Genomic DNA, 21,608 nt, shown 5'->3' with positions numbered 1-21,608 from the left:
GGTATGTGTGGAAAAGCTTATGCTGAAATGAATTAATTATGGTCCAATTCCATCCTCCTCCCCACCTCTGGAACTAGCAGTCCAGTGATGGGAACCAGTTTATAGCCATTGCAAATGGCCTGATGGCAGTATGCAGACCAGTGCACTGCTAGCCTGCTGGCAGTGAGGCTGGAGTGGCCACATGCGCAGCAACGGACTGCCAACAGACTGCTGACAGAGGTAAGTCAGCAGGGGAGGTGGGACAAGGAGGGGAAGGCAGAACAAAGCGATGACAGGGTAGGGGGAGAGCGGAACAGAGTGGCAGTGTGGGCATGGGAGGGCAAGTTGAGTTCAGGGACGGGTTCAGTGGGGGCAGCAGCAGCAACCAAGTCCAACCCCCCCTCCTGGACCCGCTCCCATGGCCAAGGTCCATGTGGATCTGTGCCAGTGATTCTGCTGGTGCAGGTCCAAGCAGAACTTTCTGCCCTGCAGATGCTTACCTTACTTATCAGAGGAGACCTCTGGGACTCGTCCCCCCTGAGAATGCAGCACAAGCCATTTTGGTGCTCCTGCATTGGCAGGGGGAATAGGATTGGCTGTTTAAGGTGCTACAGGTTTCTTTGTTGTGAAAAAGAGGAACTTGCAAGCTAGACATTGCTGATGAGTGCCTAGCCACATGGAAAAAGAATTAAAAAGAAATCTACAAGATGGCCACCTATGCAGCTGTACGACTGGCACGACTCTCAAGTATCATTTCTGCGGGGTTGTGTTTTAATTAAGGCTCCCCTTCCCATTCTGCAGCCAGCTTACACAGGCAAGTCTCATAAAGTTATAGTTCTTGTGTGATCTTGTCAGACTGCATTGTGCTGGTGCAATTCCCAGCTATCGGGCAGCGATCTAGCACTCTGGTTTGACCAGTGAAGAGGGCAGGATTGATTGGGGGAAGGGAAGGAAAGCACTGTGACAGTTCAGCACAGTACTATAAACGCTTTCACTCTAATGAACATCCTGCATGTGCACTGTTGCTCTGTTAAATCAGTGGATGTCCCAGGTGCATGGTTGCCATGGAATGGGAGCGGAATGGGTGTGTCAGGCATATTCTGCACTGGGTAGAACATCCCAAATCCTTGTTTATCAAAGTGAGCAGTGTCATCTTTGTCATTTCTGGAAACATGCTGCCCTCAGCATTTTGGAGGGGGGAAAAAAGCAGAAGTGTTCAGTTGGAACCCTTTCTTTCCATTGTTCTAGGGAAAGGCTGCTTTCTGCCAACTACTTCTATTTAAGGCCTGTTTTCTGCAGTTACATGCAGAGGGGCTGAGTCATAATGTTTGTTACTGGGGCAACCAATTTTCTACCTCTGACATAAGATTCTGTCTTCATCAACACCAGGATCGCCTTGCAAATAAGCCCACGGAAATTACAGACCTACAAAATGTAGATTGTCCTGTCTGCCCACATCTACTTAAACCAGCAATTTATGATCTAAAAAGAAGCAAAGGACAAAGTTTTGCAAAGCTTTCTTGGCCTGATGGTTTGGAGACAGCTCTTACTTGCTGCAGCAGACCAGGCTATCTGTTGACAAGCCTATGCTGGGAAGAAGTAAAAAGTATCCTCCTCCTTCCCATTTTGCACATAAATCACAGCCAGGCCATCACACTTGCTATTTGTTCATTATTGCTTTTCCTACTCATTTGTGAAGAATTTACCTGGCTTGCGTTTCTGCCACCAGCCAAACAGCAGGCTTCAGCCTTCAATGGCTTGTACCCCAAGATGGCCACAGAATGTTGCTTGTGTATTGTTTTCCTTTTTTTGTTGCCTTGCAGTTGAACCAATCTGGCAGAAAACAGAAGATTGCAGGACAGAGCCTGACACTTTGTATTGCACAAGGGTCAGTGCTTTCCTTGACTCGTCATTCTCCTCTCTGAGTTGAGAGCAAACGAGAGTTCAGCTTCCCACTGTCTGAGTCAAGCCTTTGGCAACAGGGTGCTTCCATTCCTGCTGTCTGTTTACTCGGCCCTTACTGCTAGGGAAGCTTGCATCTAGCGAAAGCCAGGCGATTTGGCATAATAACGCCAAGACCTTTGTATCTCTGAAACAGCAGTGAAAAGTAAGCAGGTATGGAGTACTGTACAAGCGTCAGATTTAGCATTGGCCTGGGTCTGCCACCGTAAGTGTTAAATACTTCAAAAAGATTTCTGGATAGTGTTCTTGGAATATTGTCAGAGGAAATGAATGATTAAACAGTGTTTAATCTCAAATAAGCAAGATAACAGGGTTCTGGCCGTTATGGGAGCCCTTTCATATACTTTGGAAGGAGGATCTGTGTCTTAATTCTAGATACATTGAGGAAAAGATACTCTTGCTTAGTGGTGAGGGAAAGAAACTCTGTACATGCTGAGATGTGCTCCTATTACATAATTAAAAAAAAAGAAAAGGATCATGTCCACAGATGGCAGCGCATGATACTAAATGGGCCAGGTTAGAGGAGGAGGGTTAGAACTAAAAATATTACAACATTTGTTTATTTTCAAAATGTATGCCCTGCCTGCCCTATTGGTTGTCCCTTTCAGGACAGCTAATAACAACCATTACAACAGTATAAAAGCAAAGTAAAACCAACAAACAGCAGCATAAAAGCAACAGGGTTAAGATAGCAAAATTAAAATTAAACCACAGAACAAAGCAAAGTCAACTTCCATTTTAAAAGTCCTGAGAAAATACAAAGTTTGGAGTTTTTTTACTGTACTCCATGGATAAAAGAGTAGGTGCCAGGTGAGACTCCCCGGGCATTCCACAGATGAAGCACCTTCACAAAGAAGGCCACTCCCATTGGTCACCAACTGCCTGCTTGATTTCTCAAGGTGAGATAACCTGGAAAAGGGCCTCCAAAGGCCAACATATGTGGCCAGCGTATATGGGACCTACAGTTACTGCAAGTGATTCTCCTCTCCACTCCTCTAATACCTGCTTCCCAGCTCTTGCCTTTTATTTAAACAGTTCCGTGCAAAAGGTCAAGGCAGCTTCCACAACTGTCACACACACTAAAAATGCAATACAAAAGCAAGAGATAAGGTTGTGATGGATTACTGTGTTAAGGTAGGAAACTTGGTATGTCCTGTCTGTAGAGCAGGGTGCATAAAAATCAGCAGACACAGCAGAGTCTTTGAATTAGCTGTTGTATATTTGGGCAAGGAGTCACACATAGAGTAGTCAAAGCAGTCCAGGTCATACACATTGAATATAGCAGTCCCGAGTTACCTTATCCAAGTCAGTATCCACAAATCACAGTCAGTCCGTCAGTCCAAGGTCATATACAGCATATACATAAACAGTAATTCGTTTGTTAAAGTCCCCGGCAGCAGTTTTACAGTTTAACACCTACTGCACTGGTGGAGTTGCAGACTGTGGCTTAAGTGGGCAGAGCAGCCACTCTGGGCCTCCACATCTATTTAGGGTGTGGCAGGCACAGATGCTGTGTCATTCAGCTGACTCGGTTGCTTCCAACTTTCCTTGAACCAACTTGTTTGCTATGCCTCTGGCTATGCCTGAGCAGAGAGCTAACATACTGTTCCACCAGAGAAGCCAGCAAAGTTTAAGGATTCACAAAACAAATGCATCCTGCAAACCCTCCAGGAAGTCAACAAGAAGAGAGAGAACTGTGCACCTTGGACTTGGAAATGACGACAAAAGAAGAGAGAGAACTGTGCACCTTGGACTTGGAAATGACAAAAGAAGAGAGAGAACTGTGCACCTTGGACTTGGAAATGACAAATCTGTCATTTCACATATTTGGAGCAGCTGACATAACACTCCTACTTAACAGCTATGATAGTTGGCACCTCATGCAGAGGAGGAACACAAAGCAGGGCCTGACTAGTTGACCACAGTTGATATGGGGGGCTGCTATAAGAAAAAAAAGACAGTCTTGAAGATATATGGGGTTTGGCTGTGAAGAATGTTGAGGCCCTGAAAGGCATTGTGTTATGGAGCAGGGGACTGACAGAGAGCAATTTTACTGAAGAATTTTTCTGAAAGCATTACAAATGTCTTGGCACTTAAGTCCAGTGTTCCTGAATGAGGTCCCATGCTATGGCTGCCAAAGATCACTCAGACTGATGCTTGCAACTGCAAAAGTAGAAAGACAGCAAAATCTATGCTTAAATCCATTTTTCATCTCGGGGCGATCACCAGTTCTTTTCAGTGAGGTTTTCATCTTTGAATTCACAGAGACAAAAATAGCATTCATGCAGAATAAAACTACTCTTAATTAGCAGCTGAGAGTGTGAACTGAGAAGTCCCCATTTCAAATCTCACCTCCACCCCTACAAATTAGTGGGCAGCCAATCCTAATGGGTCTACCTGGCCATGGTACAGCAGTGCTGAAACTGCTGCCACTATATCCCAAGGAGGCAACTGGAGGTCTCCTTGAGCCCCAGCTTGCCAAATGGAGCTATTTGGACCTAGACCAGTGAAATCACTGGGGCAGAATCAAGTAGCACTGTACAGGGCTTTCAGGCCAGGAAGATGGGGTTAGGATCTGGCAGAGGCTTCCTTTGCTGTTCACACCCCCCCTCCCATGCCTGAACAGTCTTCCTCCCTGCCCTCCCCTCGCCCAGTGTTGCCCTCTCCCTGCCTTCCCCTGCTCCAGAATGCTCCTGAGTAACTTGACTGCAGGCTTACCACCAACAATTCCTGGGGTTCCTTCAACCAGTATGGATGTCCAGCATACACTCATGTGCTGGCCTACACTCCAGTGCTTCCCTCCTTCTGGCCACCACAAGTGCCTTATAGCACTTTTGCAAGAGCCATCTCTCAAGCAGCTCATGCATGGTTGGCACTGCCCCCCCCCCATGTTAGATCAGGCCATACATCTCCTTAGGCAAGCTAATGACTCTCAGCCTCAGCCCCCAATCTGTAAAACAGAAATAGCAGAACTGCCACAGGGTTATTGTACAGATTACCCAGATAATGTACATGAAGTGCTTTGAACACATGAAATATGCTATGTACATGTTAAGCTGTAGTATTTCACTCTCCCAAGTATCCATTTGCTAGGTTATATGCAAATTGATTGTTGTTTTTTGGCCTCTTTAAAAAATGTGATGTTATACTATACTGAGACTATGCTTTTCATTGCCAGAAGTTGTGTAGTTTTTTTTTAAAAAGTTGATTTTATCTCCACCACACTGGAAATTCATCATGTTTCAAGCAGCAAGTGACTTGAGCTCTGCATCATAGCTACCCAGTCTCTCCTCTTCTTTGCCTTTGTAGGTTGCTTTTTAAAGGCATGGGGATCTCCCGCCCAGATGGTGCAATTGGAAAATGTCGGATGATTCGCCACTCAAGGGACCAGAAAAATGAGCCCAACCCACAGAGGTTAGTTTCTCTGGTTGCCAGATGTGCCCATGGTTTCAAACAGCTAGATTCTCTATTTTCCTTCTTTTTCCTCAATGTAAACATCTGCAATGGTTCCCAAACTGTGGGTCTAGGACCCACCAGTGGGTCATGACCCAATTTTTGGTGATTTGCGAAACTGAAAGGGCACATTAGGCAATGCGCATCAAGGGTTAAACAAGCTACTACTTGGGGGGGGAGCACTACTACCCAATCACCATTATAGCCATACCCCTTGGCATTTATAAATCTGGCAGCAGCCTCTAGGGCAGAGGTGTCAAACATAAGTTCTGCAGGCTGGATGCGGCCCCCCGGAAGCAATTTATCCAGCCCTGTTATAATTGGGCTCTCCCAGTGTGATCATTGGACTCTCTCACTTCTTGAAATTATTAAAAAGATTTGCACATTTTCTCTTCTGTCATTTGCAACTAACGAGTTTCTGTGTGAGAACCAAGTGCACATTTCTGGACATCATCTGCTAAGTGATGTCACTTCCTGCTTAATGATGTCACTTCCAGCCCTCAGCAGGCACCATGAATACTAACTTTGGTCCTCTGAGTGAAATGAATTTGACACCCCTGCTCTAGGATTTCTAAAAAGTTTGGGAACTACTGCACTAGAGACAAAACTTAAAAAAAAAAGTTCCAGTAAAGAATTGCCTCCTCTTCCCAAGGGGGGAACTCTACCTCTAGGCGTTTTTGGAATGCCTGTGGCAGTTTTAGGAAAGCAAATGAGAACTACACAAAAGGAAAGGGTTGACTCTTCCCTCTCTGGGTTTGTCACCCTTTCTCTTCCCACCCCCCCTTTGTACCAAGTACCCAATTGGTGGATTAAGTGGAAGCCCTCTAGAGTCTGAGACAGGGCTTATATCAGTATCTAAGATCCCACACAACCTGCTGGTTCACTATAGTCCTGGTCCCATCCAGGGATAGGCTTTAGTTTCTTTGGATCCTGCTCCTGTCTGCCCCATTCATGTTTAAAATGGAGGGGAGAACCACTGTTTCCAGCAAATGGGGTTTGCAGATGAAAGGAGCTGAACCATTCCTTATCTCCCCACATTTCATAATTTCAAACACATTACTTCCCAGTCCATCTGATACTAGAAATGAGTATTTGAAGTGAAAGGAAAGCACAGCAGGGGAGATTCATCTGGACATATCTTTTGCTGTAAACAGGGAAACACCACCACCTCTCTTTTGGATGTGAATGAGGAAGACTCAAGAGCAACACATAGCTGACTAGACATGATGTCTAACTTGGCTGTTAAACTATAATAAACATATAAGAGCATATTTATGTTCTTTTAAGCTGCAAGTATGAATTTTTTTTTCCTATTGAAAGATGTCTCTGAAATTCAGGGGCTTGTACCCCACCTTTAAACTATTGGCTGGTTCAATGAAAGATCCATCTCATAGGCTCAGAGTCTCCCTTTCTGTGATGCCAGCAATGTCTGCAACCTTTTGTGTCCATTTTGACGGTCTGACCATAAACACACTTGTTTTAGTCTTATGAAAAAGAATTAGCTGCAGGAGGAAAATGATGCCGATTGTAAATTGATATTTCCCAACTGCAAATCTCTTTTGTGTTCATAGGTTTAACAAAATTGCTCACACAAAGGAGACAATGAACTCTGATGGCTTAAACAGTCTGTCATACAAGGTTGTACGAACTGATAAACTTCCATTGTATACAAAAATCACAGTGGATATTGGATCACCAAAAAGCTAGTGTTGGAGAGGTGCAAAAGAAGACTCGGAGAACCTCACCAGGGACTACTAATCCTCTGAGAATTTTATACCTGCTGTTTTTATTACCGTCAACATGAGAAACAAAGCCTTATATTGCAGTTCTGAGGCCTTTCAGTTGGCTGGACACATAAGAATGTTAATCTCAAACTTTGTTGTATAAAACTCTCTCTCTCCCTCTCTTGTATTTGTAGATTTAGAAACTACATAGATGTTTGTAAATGCGTCCATGTTTCAGGGAATTGGTGGAAGCTCAATCCCCCAAGGAATAGGCTCAATCCACCAAGGAGGTTCTCCTGTGCAAACACCACTGAAAAGAATGAAAGCTATCCAAAAGTATTAGCTTTTATGCGACTCCCATTTCTTTTAATAGGGCTTGCACAAGAAGGTTTCTGGATGGATTTTGCCCTACTTGTTTACTTCAGTGCTCTCCACTTTAAGTAACCATTGCACACAACTTGAAAATGATACTGCTATACAAGTCATTCTGTATCATGCAATTATAGGTCATTCCCCTTCACCCTCCCCCTATTAAAAATTTAAAATTAGATAACTTATTTTAATTTTAAGCATGTATAGCAAAAATGTTAAATTCTGTTCTGCTGGCAGGGGGAGATTTTAATAATTCAGAACCCTTTGCTGCAAAACCAGTTTGCATAATAAAAATACTTAGACTCTGAACTTAATTAGTTAAAATTAAATGCAAGTTGCTGTTTACTTGGTATGTAAACCAGGGAGAATTTTCCCCTTACCATGTGAATAATGTGGGCAAACTGGGGTGTACCATGTTTGCGTGAGTACAGTTCAGTCTCTTATTAACCTACTGTTTCTTGGGGCAGATTAGGTCAGCAGTTCCCAGCAGCTGTAAGTCTTTGCAGGGGAGGGGGGAATGCAGTGACATTATTGGAATGATCATGTCGCTGCCAGGGCTTTCAGGAGCATTTTTACACTTACCTGAGCTGGCCTCTGAGGGGTGTGGGAAACTCCACTGACATTCACGCAGGGCTCCACAAGCCTTGTAAAATTTAAAAATAAAGATCGTGACCCACTTCCAGTTTCATGATCAGAAACCAGAAGTGGGTCTCAATCTTTATTTTTAGATTTTACAAGGCTTGGGGAGCCCTGAAAGGGTGTCCGTGGGGCTCCTCACACCCTCCAGATGCCAGCACAAGCTAAATAAGTGTTAAAATGCCACTGAAAGCCTTGGCAGTGGTGCGATCGCCCAAGCAGATTGCTGCAGTGCTTCTCTAGCTGAGGTGTCACAACACCCCAGTTTGAGAACCTCTGGATTAGGTAATTGGGGGGGGGGGTACCAGGTTCAAATAGACACAGTATAACTCAGATTATGCAGTGCTTCTTCCCCATGATGAGGGGAAGGGGCAGAGGTGCACATGAATCATAAACTCAGGGCCAAAACAGTTACAAGTGTGGTGTTCTCTATACATTTCATTAAGTTTGTTACATTATTTTACTCACTCACTGGTAATGTTTGTACGCTAGCAGCGTATCTGCATGGGCACCAATCACTAGTATGCCCATGCACATGGATTAACTCATATAGTAGGGTACTTAAATGTGGCAGGGCATCTGTGAAACGCATACACAAATGGTATACACCACAACTGTTTCAACCCTTCAGTCTGTGCTGTGCACTACATTACAGTACTCACATGGCAAGCAGTCTGCTCTGCTCATGTAGAACACTGAGGGCTCTCTCCCCAAGCTGTTCCTACAGACAAAAATATTATTTCCAACAATATATTTTCCCTGACTGCTTTGAGAGAGAAAAGCAGGGAAAATTAGCAGCTAGATATAACAGAATGAGGAAGAAACCCAACCAGCCAAAACCTCCTTTAGTCTGACACAAAAGTGTTCAACTGAAGATGAATCTTATGTAGCAGCCTCATTCCCAGGAACATGGGGATGGTGAAACTAGCTGTTTGAGCCCCTATCCCTGTTGTAGGGACAGCTTAATAGAGACTGCCCTTCAGTGGCTCTAAACAAGAAGAGCTGCCTACTATGTGAGAAACAATTTTATTTTAAAACATTTTATTCCACCTTTCCCCTTTTTAAAAGGGGAAGTGACCAAAAAAATTAACCACTCAGCTCTCATACTAGGATGAGACTTCTCTCAGAACACAATGAGAGATGAGGCTCCAGGTATAGTGAAGCAGCAATGATTTGAGCAATAAGCTGATTGACTGTGCTAAAGGCGGCATATACTGCTTTAAGGCAGTGCTCCAGAGAAGATATGTGTGACTGTTTGACGTCCTGGATTTTAAGGTGGCATCTGCCTGAAAGCTTCTCTCTGCTTCCAGTTTGCAATTTTACGACGCAACTAGAACAGGTGTGATATGCCAGAATTTCATGCACCAACATCATGCATTTCTGCTTGTAGACAATGGCAGCCATAGAAAGCCTGCAGATGGGCAGACATGGGCAACAGATAACTCAATGGTTTGGAGCGCACTGAATAAGCACACTAGAGACCCTGTATGCAAGCATCTTATTACAGAGAGAAGGGAGAGATGGAGTCCACCACTTCTATTTTTTGCTCAGCCAGCCAACCTAAGGTCACACTGGCCTCTGCAGATCATAGCAGAGAAGGTCAGCTGATGACCAGTGGTGTAACCCCACCAGTGAAGTCAATAGGGCTACAAAATGTTATTGCTCAGTGAAATGCCTTAACTTCTTGGCACTGCATAAACGAAGTATCATGACCAGATTGCCTTACATGTGAATGTAGTTTAATTTTGCCTCATGCTGTTACAGTGCAATCTCTTCCTCAGTAAGGAGTAGCAAACAGTTTGAAATTGTGGCCTCAACACTTTAAAATATCTTCTCAATATACGTTTACTATTGTAAAAGCCTAAATATTGTATAAATGTCAGACAAAAATTTATTTTTCTTGCAGCGTTGTAGGTAAAACTTGAAATTTGTGTGTGTGTTTTTTAATTGTTGCAACATGTTAATAAAATATTATGGGGGGGCATCTATAAAAACTAATTGTACCATAAAGCAGCCTGTTAACACCATTAGTGCAAATTGCAGGCAAAGTCATCTTAAAACCAGACTAAAGAGCAGGTTTATGCACTTGTTTTTATATAAGCCATCTTTGTGAGGTTGCCTGTGCATTCTGTTGATGAGCTGGTACTTAGCTTCATTCTTAGTTTATATCATGTGTCCCTGTAGCGACCAAATCAGCATCTCCAAGGCTAAACTGTATTTGTGATCTTAAGAGTGTCTGCATACCATTGAAACCAGGGGCCAGTTCAGATGTTGTGTGTTCCATCTCTCCCCCCCCCCCCCCATTGTTCAAGGTGAAAGACTGTAGGGTACCTAGATTACCAAATTGAAATGCTTATCCCCAGAGCTTCAAAATCTATGATGTTTGCTTAGGAACCCTACATTTTTAATATTTATTTTTTTAATACATATGTACTGCTTTTTGGTCACGTTCCCAGTAGTCACCTACTCATATGACTGATCAGCACTTCAGTAATGTTTGTAGCCTCAGACAAGACAACATGAAACCAATCACTGGGGCCCAGATCAGAGCTTATGCCTGGCAGGGCAGCTTCATCTTTCCTGCACCCCCTTCTCTTTTTCAGAGCCACTGCACCTCATGTAAGTGCCTTGAAGAAGCACAGCTTTCTCAGTGATCTTCCCTTCTTAACTCAGGGAATAATGGCATAGCTGTTGTCTCTCTCACTTAAATTGGTTTAAAGGGGTGCAGCTGGGTTCCTTCCTTTTAATAACTTTAATAATAATAACTTTATTTTTATCCCGCCTTTCTCCCCAAAGGGACTCAAGGCGGCTTACAACATATTAAAAACATAATTTAAAAACAAATAAAGACATATTAAGACATCATAAAAAACAGCAGTCAGAGTAAAAAATAGGTAAAAAGAGCATAGAGCAGCAGCAAGTCATAAAAGAATCAGGCCTGTAAAAAATATTAAAAGATGTTAAAAAGATGTTAAAAGGCCGAGAACTCAGAAGGCCTGTTTAAACAGAAGGGTCTTCAGGCCTCGCCGAAAGGTCTCAAGAGAGGGAGCCATTCTTAAGTCAGGGGGAAGGGAGTTCCATAGTGTTGGTGCCACTACTGAGAAGGCCCTATTTCTTGCAGCCGCCCCACGTACCTCCCTAGGCGGCGGCACTTGTAAAAAGGTCTTCTCTGATGACCTAAGAGGACGAGCCGGATTGTACGGATTTTTCTGTTCTTTTAAAACAACAAAACCAAAATTCAAACAAGCTCTGGGTTTTTCAAAATGAAACATTTCTGGTTTGTGTAACTTATTCCAGTGTGACGGAATGAAGGGGAAAGGCACACAAAGAAAGGCTCCTTATTTTGATTTAGTGGTTAATCCTTTGTTTTATGGGATGTGTGTATGTGTCACTGTTTTGTTCTTGTTGTGGTTAGTCTTAAAGTCATGAATATTGGATTTGCAACTTTATTTATTTAAATGTATTGAGCCAAATGCTTAGCTTTTTGCTAGTGGGTTATTACATGTCTGTCACTAGAGGAGTATTTGTTCTCCTCATCTTAAATGGGATCCTTGAATTCATGCTTGAGATCATTACAATAACTCTAGAAATAGTGCCTTTAGAGGCCAGTGGGGAATTTAAAAAAAAAAAAAAAAGACAGATACTGGTTAAATGTTATAGAACTAGGAGCCTGTTCAGATGTTACTTACTGTGAAGAACTCTTGACAATTGTTTTGGGCTCTCTCTCCCCCCCCCCCCCAGTGTTTTAAACTCCTGATTTAGGTTGTATTGTCTGTTTAAATACAGTATCTCCTAGAATCTAGATTGGGGGGGGAGGGGGAGGGAAGCTCATTTGTGGAAGCTGGAAATATCCTGTTCAATTTCCTGCCCTACCACCTGAGTTAGATATTTTTTCCCCCTTGCATTGGTATGGTTGAAAAGGGGCATCCACACATTTCATCTGTCTCTCCAGGAAGAAATTTTGGTATGTAATATGTGAACAGGCCCTAGGACCCTGATGTGTGCTTAGTTTCAGTGATTATTTACATTAATATTTCAAATTGGGTCTAGTACTGGCTCCTCTCCAATTCATATGTTTGTTGTGAGCCTAGCGTAAGCTGAGTTCTGAACAGTACAATATTCTTTGTAGATCTGTAGCATATATACTATGCAAGCAACTTTTATGTTGCACATAAACAAATAGCTTTGCTGTATGTGCGTGCATGTGAAAATCAGGAAAACTGCCATAGAAACCACATGTGTTTATCTGAGAACAGGTTTTAGTTCTCAGCATCAAAGATGTTGACAAAAGTGCCTTAAAATATGTTCATGGGAAAAGAGGAAGGGTTCTCAACAGGACAGCATTTGATAAGATATTCCAGAGGTGCTGTGGGTTGATTTTTGTCTTTACAAATTACTGCATTTTTAAGACATATAAATAATAAAGTTTGGTGTTTAAGTAGACAAAATGTTTCTGCTTTGCTTTAATTATTCTATGCTTTTCCTACCCCACTCATCCCTTAATTTCTTCATGAAATTTATGGAGTACATAAGTTTCTGTTCTCTTGAACTCCAGAGGGCTATTTTTGTTCATGCATTGTTACTCACAGAAGTGAATGGCAACTGGAAAATTTGGAGCTGACCTTTCCCATTCCAGGACAAGCAGTTCTACTTGAAAATGCGGCTTCCTTCCAATGTTACCTTAATTCTTCTGCAACATGGCTCTTTACCACACCACTTGGTAATCGTACAGGTCTGAGCTCATGTGGGATGTGAGATCATGTGGGATTTGTCTATGCCAGGGGTGGGATTTGTCTATGCCAGGGGTGCCCAAACCCCAGCCCTGGGGCCACTTGCGGCCCTCAAGTACTCCCAATGCAGCCCTCAGGGACACCCCAGTCTCCAATGAGCCTCTGGCCCTCTGGAAACTTGCTGGGCCCACACTGGCCCGACGCAACTGCTCTCAGTGTGAGAGCGACTGTTTGACCTCTCACGTTAGCTGTGGGATGAGGGCTCCTTCAACTGCTTGCTGTTTCATATCTGTGATGCAGTAGCAGCAGCAAAGAAAAGGCCAGCCTTGCTTTGTGCAAGGCTTTTTATAGACCTTGAGCTATTGCAAGACCTTCATTCATTCATATAAGTTCTACCTCTAGTATATTAATTTATGTAAACTTATGTAAATTTATTTAAATTTGAAATGTAAATTAATTCTTTTTTCCCCGCCCCCTGGCAGTGCCAGAGAGATGATGTGGCCCTCCTGCTGAAAACTTTGGACACCCCTGGTCTATGCTATAGCACCTTTCTCTCCCCCAGAGAAACCATTTTGTATGGTAGGAGGAGGGGAGGGGAGGGCACCAGGCTGAGGTCTCTTGTTATCTGGTGTGCTCCCTGGGGCATTTGGTGGGCCGCTGTGAGATACAGGAAGCTGGACTAGATGGGCCTGTGGCCTGATCCAGTGGGGCTGTTCTTATGTTCTTATGGTAGGGACAAAAAGATTTTAGCTGGGGGGAGGGGGGAACCAAGATTCATAGCCAGGTTCAGATACGGACCTCTGGAATGCATTCCAGATTAGAAAGTCAGAAGATGGAAAGTTTGGCTAAATAGGGCAAACCAGCTGGTTCTTGAGTGAACTGTGACCAGGCAGATATAGGTACAATAAAGGAAGTTTAAAGAGGTTAAAAGTTACACCAGGTGATGACAGGAGAATAAAACAGAGAACCAGGTGTTTGCAGAGATGAAGCAACTTGCATGGGCAATGAAGTAGGACATTTAGGCAAAAGCTGGCACAGAGTTTGACAAGAAAATTGAAAATAAAACATAAAGCTTAATGAGTACTTTTCCCTTAAGTACTAAGTACCCATTAGTGGGTACATAATGGATACTTTCCCTAAGTACTTACATTAGTTCAGGATGCAGGTCCTGACAACCACTCCTAGCCAGGCTGGTCAGTAACCCTTGCTGGTGCATCTTCTGCTTGAAATGGGGAAATGTGCAAAGGGAGGGAGAGTAACCCTGCTTTTGTAATCTGTGGGCATTAACCAGTCTTTACTTGTGGATTGGATACTTGGGATCACCTGGGCCCCTGGAATTTCCTGTTTTTGGGAATCAGATGGGCTTTACAGTCTAGTGAGCTGGCTCCAAATCAGATTCTGTGCTACTGGTCAGTTGGAGGAAGAACTGCAAACAACCACCATGGGGCAAACTCACCTACTTCATCCAATCCCAACTAATTTTCCAGCACCAATGCAACCTTGATAATGGAGTGCATGCTACATCCTGGGGGGGGGGGTCAATCACAAGGCCTCCTCAAGGGCTTTATTGGCACTGGTTAAGATTAGGCTGTAGGTAACCCAGCAGCCCTTCAAGATCCTGAGGCATCCCAGAAAGGGAGGGGGAGTTCGGGATTTTCATCCCATATATAAATTATGAAAAGTAAGCGAATGCACACAACTCTGATTACGACCGTTTAATTCATAATTTAGTCACAGTGATGGACATAGTGTTTTGCAAGGCACTTGAAGGAGAAGAATGGACCTGCAGATAATCTATTTGGTTCCCAGCTGTGAGAGCAGCATATTGTCTGTACTTGGGCATTTTTAGTCCATGTTTTTCTGGTGCATCTCAAGCAAAGAGCAGGAGAAACAAGCATGCCCTGCTCTGGAAGGTGCTAGAGCGAATCATGAATTTTGCAAATAAGCCACAGTCCTGTGCACTGTCCTACATTGCTGTAGGGGAAAACAAAAACCTTCCACAATCTCTAGTCAGATCTGTCTTGAGTGGAAAATTCTTTCCGTCCTGGCTGCAAACATGGGGAGTAGTTAAGACTCTGAGCACGAATACAAGTGGGAGAGAATAGCAATATCGCCTGAAGCTGCTTAATGCTGTGCATATATATTACCAAAATCAGTAAACAAAGCTGGAGACCTTATGAACATGATTTTTCCATTTCAAAGTGTTCCATAATGTTGAGCGGCATGTTGGAATGCAGCCCTCTGCAAAAGGACTATCTTGCTGGATCAAATCAAAGCTCCAGTTAATCCATTATTCTGTTTCCAAATCGTGTCTACTCAGATGCTTCCACGAAACTTGCAAACAGAACAGGAAAGCAATAGCCCTCTCATTTGTTCCCAGAATTGGGATTCAAAGGTATACTGTCACCACACATGGAAGGTCTATTTAGCTATCCTGGCTAAGACCGTCCCTGGTTTTAAAAGTAAAATTCATATCTACAGAGAGAGTGTGTTTCTAATATAGCAATTTTCAACCACTGTGCTGCGGCACACTGGTGTGCAATGAATGGTCTGCAGGTATGCTGCTGGAGTTTCAGGGATGGTCATTTATTAAGAGGGCCATTGATGGATGTGAGGTCCTTACTGGTGAGGTGGTGTGCCTTGTTGATTACCAAAAATGGATGGTGTGCCTTGACAATGTTAGCACCTTGTCAATGTGCCATGAGGTGAAAAAGGTTGAAAATGGCTGGTGTAATGGGTAGTGCCTATGATTGGGTGCCAGGATGAGCTCTTGCACTTTAAAATGATCACTGCACACGAAATATCCCAGTAACGCAACAGAAACAAAATAGCCAATCTAAAAAATGACTGAAGTTTTCTCAAGCCCAAGTTTAGGTAATTAAAATTTCCCATTGCTGATTAATCAGCCAAACTTTTTTTTTTTTGTCAACAAAATCAATTACATTCTATAAATTCACCAATAAGCATGTGAGTCCTGGTATCACTTAAGCCATTTCTGCCCAGCACTGCATATGAGCAACATGGACCAAATGTGTACACCTGTGGCCAGGCAGAAATGGGTTAATGCAAACCAGAAGATACTGGCATTTAAGAATGAAACGCAGAAAATGACATAAAGATCCTAGAATGGTCTGGGCAAACAAGAATAGCCTTTGTTTAGCTGCACATAAAGTTTGCAAATGTCAGGAACTGTCACCTGTGGCCATATATATGAGAACATGGGGAGGAACGTCAGCTATGAATAACATTTTCCACTGTGCAATTGGGCAGAAAATAATTAGGCTGCTTGCCAGTCACCTATATGGCAGAAATTCATTATCCACCTGGCAGAGAGACCAGGATCCAGTTCCAAGAAGCAAACCAGAGCACGTTACTGAGAGATCAAAGCACATTTTTGGTTGTTTACCACTTAATTGGACAGAGATCCTTGGTCCAGATTCTCAGAAGTGTGTAGAGTACTCTGTCAATGACAATAAACACTCTATTACAAGATACTTCCAAATCTTCAATAGGGTCCTTAGAAACTCTTGCAAAATTAAACATACATTTCAGTATCAGCACCCAGATTTCTCTGATCTGGTTAGAGGATGTTCAGTCTGTCAGCTTGTGTTCTGAGTTAAGCAGAACCACAGCTTACAAGTTGGTTCAGGGAGCAGGTGTAGAGGGATGATTCAGCAGAATCAGCAAGCACCTGGGACAGGCACACCCTGGGTGTGACCAAGCCAATACTGATTGGCTGAGCCGACTACATAAGCTTAGTCTGCTGGAGCCTTAAGTGCAGTAGTAGGGGAGTTGATAGAGGAACTGTTAGACTGCTGCCTGTGACTGAGGAGGCTGGATACTGTATGTATATGTTATTACTGACTTATGGACTGAACCTTTGACTGTGTATTATTGGAACTGATTTGGATTTGTTATACTGGAACTGACTGCTCTCCGTGCTGACTATTAGACTGTTAACGGACTACTCTGAATGTGATATCCCTTGCTCAATACAACTGCTGAAAGTACTCTGCTGTATTTGAAGTGTTTTCTTGCAACCTGCTCACATTGGGACAAGACTGGGAAGTAACAATCCTCTCATAAGTGATACAAACACCTGTAACCTTAACACAGTCTGTCATAGACAGACTTGTACAGGTGTGTGCCACTTAACAGACCACATAACAACAGATATCATATATGATGATAGTCAAAGCACAACAAAGATTCTTAATGAGGCAATTATGTCTCCCATAGCCTGCAGCATAGTGTCCGTTTACAGAACAAAGAGGCTCTTAATGCAAAGAAGAGGCAATTCGTCTCCAGTAGCCTGTGCAGCCAGCAAGTATGGGGCAGGGAATATTTTTTTACACAACAAAGGCACGAGATTGGGTGGAATGTTCATTTAAGGACCTATCACATAGCAATGAGGATTGGCAAACGTATCCCCATTGTTAAGTGGTGCACACCTGCATAACTGATGCCCACTGATGTGTACTGCAATGGTTTTATTATTATTACATTATTGTCTTCTACTCTGGAAAAATCTACAGTTTAAAACCCACTTCTGTCAGCCTTGGAAGTTGAAGGATTGTGGAAGACCCAGAAAAAAAATTGCTCTGTACAGATATATTTGTTTCTAAATCTCTGGTCTACTTGTCAGATTTGTGTTTATGAGTGACAAGTCAGAGAAATCTGGCCTGCTTGCCAGACTTTTTTAAACCAAAATTTGGTTACATAACTCTTACTGAGTGCACAGAGTACTTGAATTGCTCAGCCAGCACCTGCATCCTGGAGTCCCAGTTGTTTGTCTCAACTGCTGCACATGCAACTTCAAGGTGCATGTAAGTGGGATTTTTCCATAGCCACTCCCTCTCCAGGTTTTGTTGGGCTGAGAGCTAAACTACAGGTTATGTGTAACATGTTTTGACAGTTCGGTTTCTGGATTATTTTCTTAAAAGAACATGCAAAGTGGGTGCAAATCAAACCCTGCAGAACTGTGGCAGTTGTAGAGACACTTTAATTCTTTGCCCTTGCTGTGGTTCCAGATGGAACAGTGTGCCCCCATTATTTAGGGGGCTTCCAACAGTGCTTATCCCAGAAGGCCACAATCCCTTGCCCCAGTTCTGTTCAGTCTGTTCTTGCATCGCTAGTTTGTTTCTGGAGAGGCAAATTGTTGTCTCATCTTCATCTAAAAGCATTGTTTTGATGGTGGTAAGGTTGGGTTAATACATTAAGATGAAAGGGGGCACCTAATATTTGTGTTTGTCTTATTTTAAGCTTTGCAGTTTTAGTATTTACTCTGAACACTGCCTTGAGTACCAAAATAGAAATGCTGTTGACACATTTCTAAAATACATATATTTGAAGCATAACTCCCAAATCTGTGAAGCCTTTTGTATTAAACCCCCCCCTGCCCAAAATACATTGGACATAATCAAGCCAAGTTTGAAATGTTTAAGTTAGTGATTGAAGCAAGTGCTTACCTCTCTTATTCTTCAAAAATTTCTGACCAACGTTGCATATACACAACTGGGATCAAATGTGTAAACCTGTGGGCTGGGCAGAAATGAGTTAAAATACACTTCTATGCAGTCCTACTTCCAAGAGACTCAAGATGGTGTACAATACATGGAGTCGCTCACTATATCTTCGCCGCAACATTATGAAATGCATTACACCAAGTGCTAGTGACTGGCTCAAGGTCACACAATGACACTGATGGTTGAGAATGAAATTGTCATCTCAGCAAGCACGTGTTCCCAAATCCACATTTGTTGAGGTCACATGATGTGGGGCCGGGAGAACATTTGTAGGAGAAAATGAATGAGCAGCTCAAAGGATGGTTTTCTCTTCTCTGTTCTGCTGGTTGTCCTTGGAAAGTGCTTGCCGCCTCAAACCAAAGGTGCCTTTTTTCTGGCATTCGAGCTGAGGAGAAGAAGAGTTTTTAGAAAGCCTGAGGGAAATTTGCAGTGGGAAGTATAACCACTGGTTCCCACCAGTTTTCCGTTACTTCCTAGCAGCATTACAAACAAATGAACACAGGATGACCTATACAATACATAGTTTTCATCAGGAAATTTGAACCCAGGTTTCTTTGGTCATAGTCTAACACTCTACCCACTATTTCGCAAAACAAAAGGATTTACATGCTAAGCTGTGGCTAGATCACGCCTACATCAATATACAATCACCATGCACAACCTTAGGACAAGCCCACTACATTCATTTAGCACCCATGGCCTTCTAGGCACTGTTTTTTTTTTCCATCCTCCAGTCTTCCACAGTTTAAAACAGAGGCACACATATGTACCACTAACACCCTTATTAGCACATCAAGGATTGCTGCATGTGCCTCCTTGCATCATTACATATCGGTGAAGGCTAGGCTCTGGCTGTAGCTGATACAGATGCTCCGTGAGGAGCTCTGAGAGCAATGAGACCTTTTTAATATTATTTTCCTCCTTAATAAGAGCAGAAGAAGCTTCTTTCATCTGCTGCCAGGTGTTGTCTTATAAGAATAGCACAGAGGAACAGAAAAAAACCGGAATGACCTCAACACAGGGAAAACAGTGATAAGAGTTTGCGGCTGGCTACAATCTTCGTCTGAAGACTCTAAGGCACGTGACAGACAATTAATTGTAAGTTATTCCAACTGAAAACAAAGTGATAGAAGTATCATGGGACAGAAGAGGACCTACCTTCAGGAGGGTGAGGAGGGAGAAAAGTTATTACCAGCAAGCAAACAATCCAAGCTTGATGATTTCTTTATACCAGCAAAGTCGCCATTAAAGAAGCAGAACAGCTTTGACCATATGGAGGCTGTTCTCACAGAGACTCCGGGCTCTTTAAGGCAAACTTCCCCTAATGTTACCCAGGTGGCTAGTTGCTTATCAAGCATTAATAAACTTAGGGAAAATAAGGATATTGATTTTTTTAATACACCAGTCTTTCCTCATGGCTGAGATACTTCAGGTAATAACTACTCAGCTTGAGTGTATTACAAACTTGCTCCAGGAGAAGGATAAAAACATTGAGCCAGACAACTTGTTGAAACCTTCGGTGTGTGATAGGGAGAGCAGATCTACAAATAGAAGGGTTTCTCCCGATGTGCAGCCAGATGGTAATATCTTACAGTCAGCTTCTGGAAAAGACTGTCACTCTTATTTATGACACAAAGAGCCTAGCTATCAATATCTCCCCCTATAGGGGGAAACACATTGATTGGTCCACCAAATGGAGGGCTAGACAACATCTTGCATTTCTTCTCAGGAAGGCTCCTTCAGTGATAGATCTCCAAAAGCTGGAAAGACTGCCCAGCATGGGAAGCCAGGAGCGTTTTCTCCTTTACTTTCACACGAATAGTGTTCCAAGGTTGCTTTTTGTGCAGGCTCCTGAGTTAATTGGCTTTGGGATCAGGCTGCAACGACACTTTTATGATTCCTCATTGCAGAAGCTTGCTCTTCCAAATTTCAAGAGGAAAGAAAAGGGCCATAAAGAGGCAATTGAAAATCCAAGGTGGACTTCAAATGAGAAATCTGGAACTTTATGGAGTCTATTAGATCAACCTGCACCATTAGATCCATCCTCGCCAATGGAGCTGACTAATGTAAAACTCTCAAACCCTCCTGCCACTCTGGTTAAGTCATCCCCCCTAATTCCTAATGACGAACTTGTTAAGATTGACTTTCAACCTGGCATGAAAGATGAGATGGATGCTAAACTTCTGTCTTCATCTGATTTCCTACCTCCTGAAGAACAAGATACTATGATCACACGACTGGTATATTTGGTTTTTTCTCCCAAAGATATCAAACAGTCATCTACTTCTAGTTCTTCTGCTTACAATCTGTCAAAGGAGACCTTAAAGAATAAAGGACTGTCCTCTGTGGAGGGGCCTCAACACCTGTTGGAACCAACTGTTACAACCAACAGAAGAACATTAAGGTCCAATGTGATTGTTTCTTCAGATGACCCTGAACTTTCCATGATAAATGTCGAAAATAACATGAATTAACAGTTGGGAGAAGCAGAGATTTGAGTGATGATGGTCACCTACAATGCTCTCACCTTGGTACAGATCCTTCCTTATTTCAAGCTCTGTGATGCTGAAATGAATAAACTTCAGAAAATAACCAAAGAAGCCACAAAAACCAAAGACATTTTACCTAAACCTGGAAAAATCTAAAAAATAATGAAGATTTGGCTCTTGTTGTGGAAGTTTTGTCTGACCTTGATTCAGTATCTTAAGTTGCTGACACTGAAGTAAGAGCAGAGGTGGTCTTTCAGTGACAGTTAAGATCACGCAGGAGAGTAAACTGACAGCACTAAAGACCAAATTATCAGAGCAGCTCTACTAGGTGGTTGTGCGACTATTCCAGAGTCTGACCTAGAGGAAAGTTCTGTTTTGCAAGAGCCCACAACAACATTTACCAACCATAGGCACCTTCCTACACAGAAGACAAAACCTGATGGTCATTGAACTATTTCTGTAAACTACTTCTGTTGGCATTCTCTGGTTTTCCTTTAGTACTGATTCAATCTTAGCCAACTGTGCCAACTATAACCAGACTGCGCTTGTGCCAGACTATGTATCTATGATATATGTGTTTCTCAGAAACCTCACACAATGGCAAATTTCTTCAGCCTGGACTACCACTTTGTACCTAATTAGACTAGACATGGCACTAAAGAGTAACCACAAATGCAGCAGTGAGTGCCAATAGTTATTCATACAGCCTAGGATCTTAACAAGGTGAACAATTGTCCA

General features: G+C 42.8%; 1 protein-coding gene across 1 annotated transcript in view; it reads left to right on the top strand.

Moving 5' to 3' along the window:
• The window catches only part of B4GALT1 (beta-1,4-galactosyltransferase 1), a 42,578-nt gene extending 34,464 nt beyond the window's left edge, over positions 1-8,114 (top strand). Inside the window, exons 5-6 of the mRNA XM_066614223.1 lie at positions 5,251-5,355; positions 6,966-8,114. Of these exons, the coding sequence (XP_066470320.1) occupies positions 5,251-5,355; positions 6,966-7,101 (241 nt within the window). The 3' untranslated portion in view covers positions 7,102-8,114. The remainder of the gene's footprint in view (positions 1-5,250; positions 5,356-6,965) is intronic.
• Positions 8,115-21,608: the final 13,494 nt, after the last annotated feature.

This window comes from Tiliqua scincoides, chromosome 2 (assembly GCF_035046505.1).
Source record: "Tiliqua scincoides isolate rTilSci1 chromosome 2, rTilSci1.hap2, whole genome shotgun sequence".
NCBI classification, from domain to species: Eukaryota; Metazoa; Chordata; class Lepidosauria; order Squamata; family Scincidae; genus Tiliqua; species Tiliqua scincoides.
The sequence above is the reverse complement of the archived record's forward strand: the minus strand, read 5'-3'. Positions and strand labels throughout refer to the sequence as shown.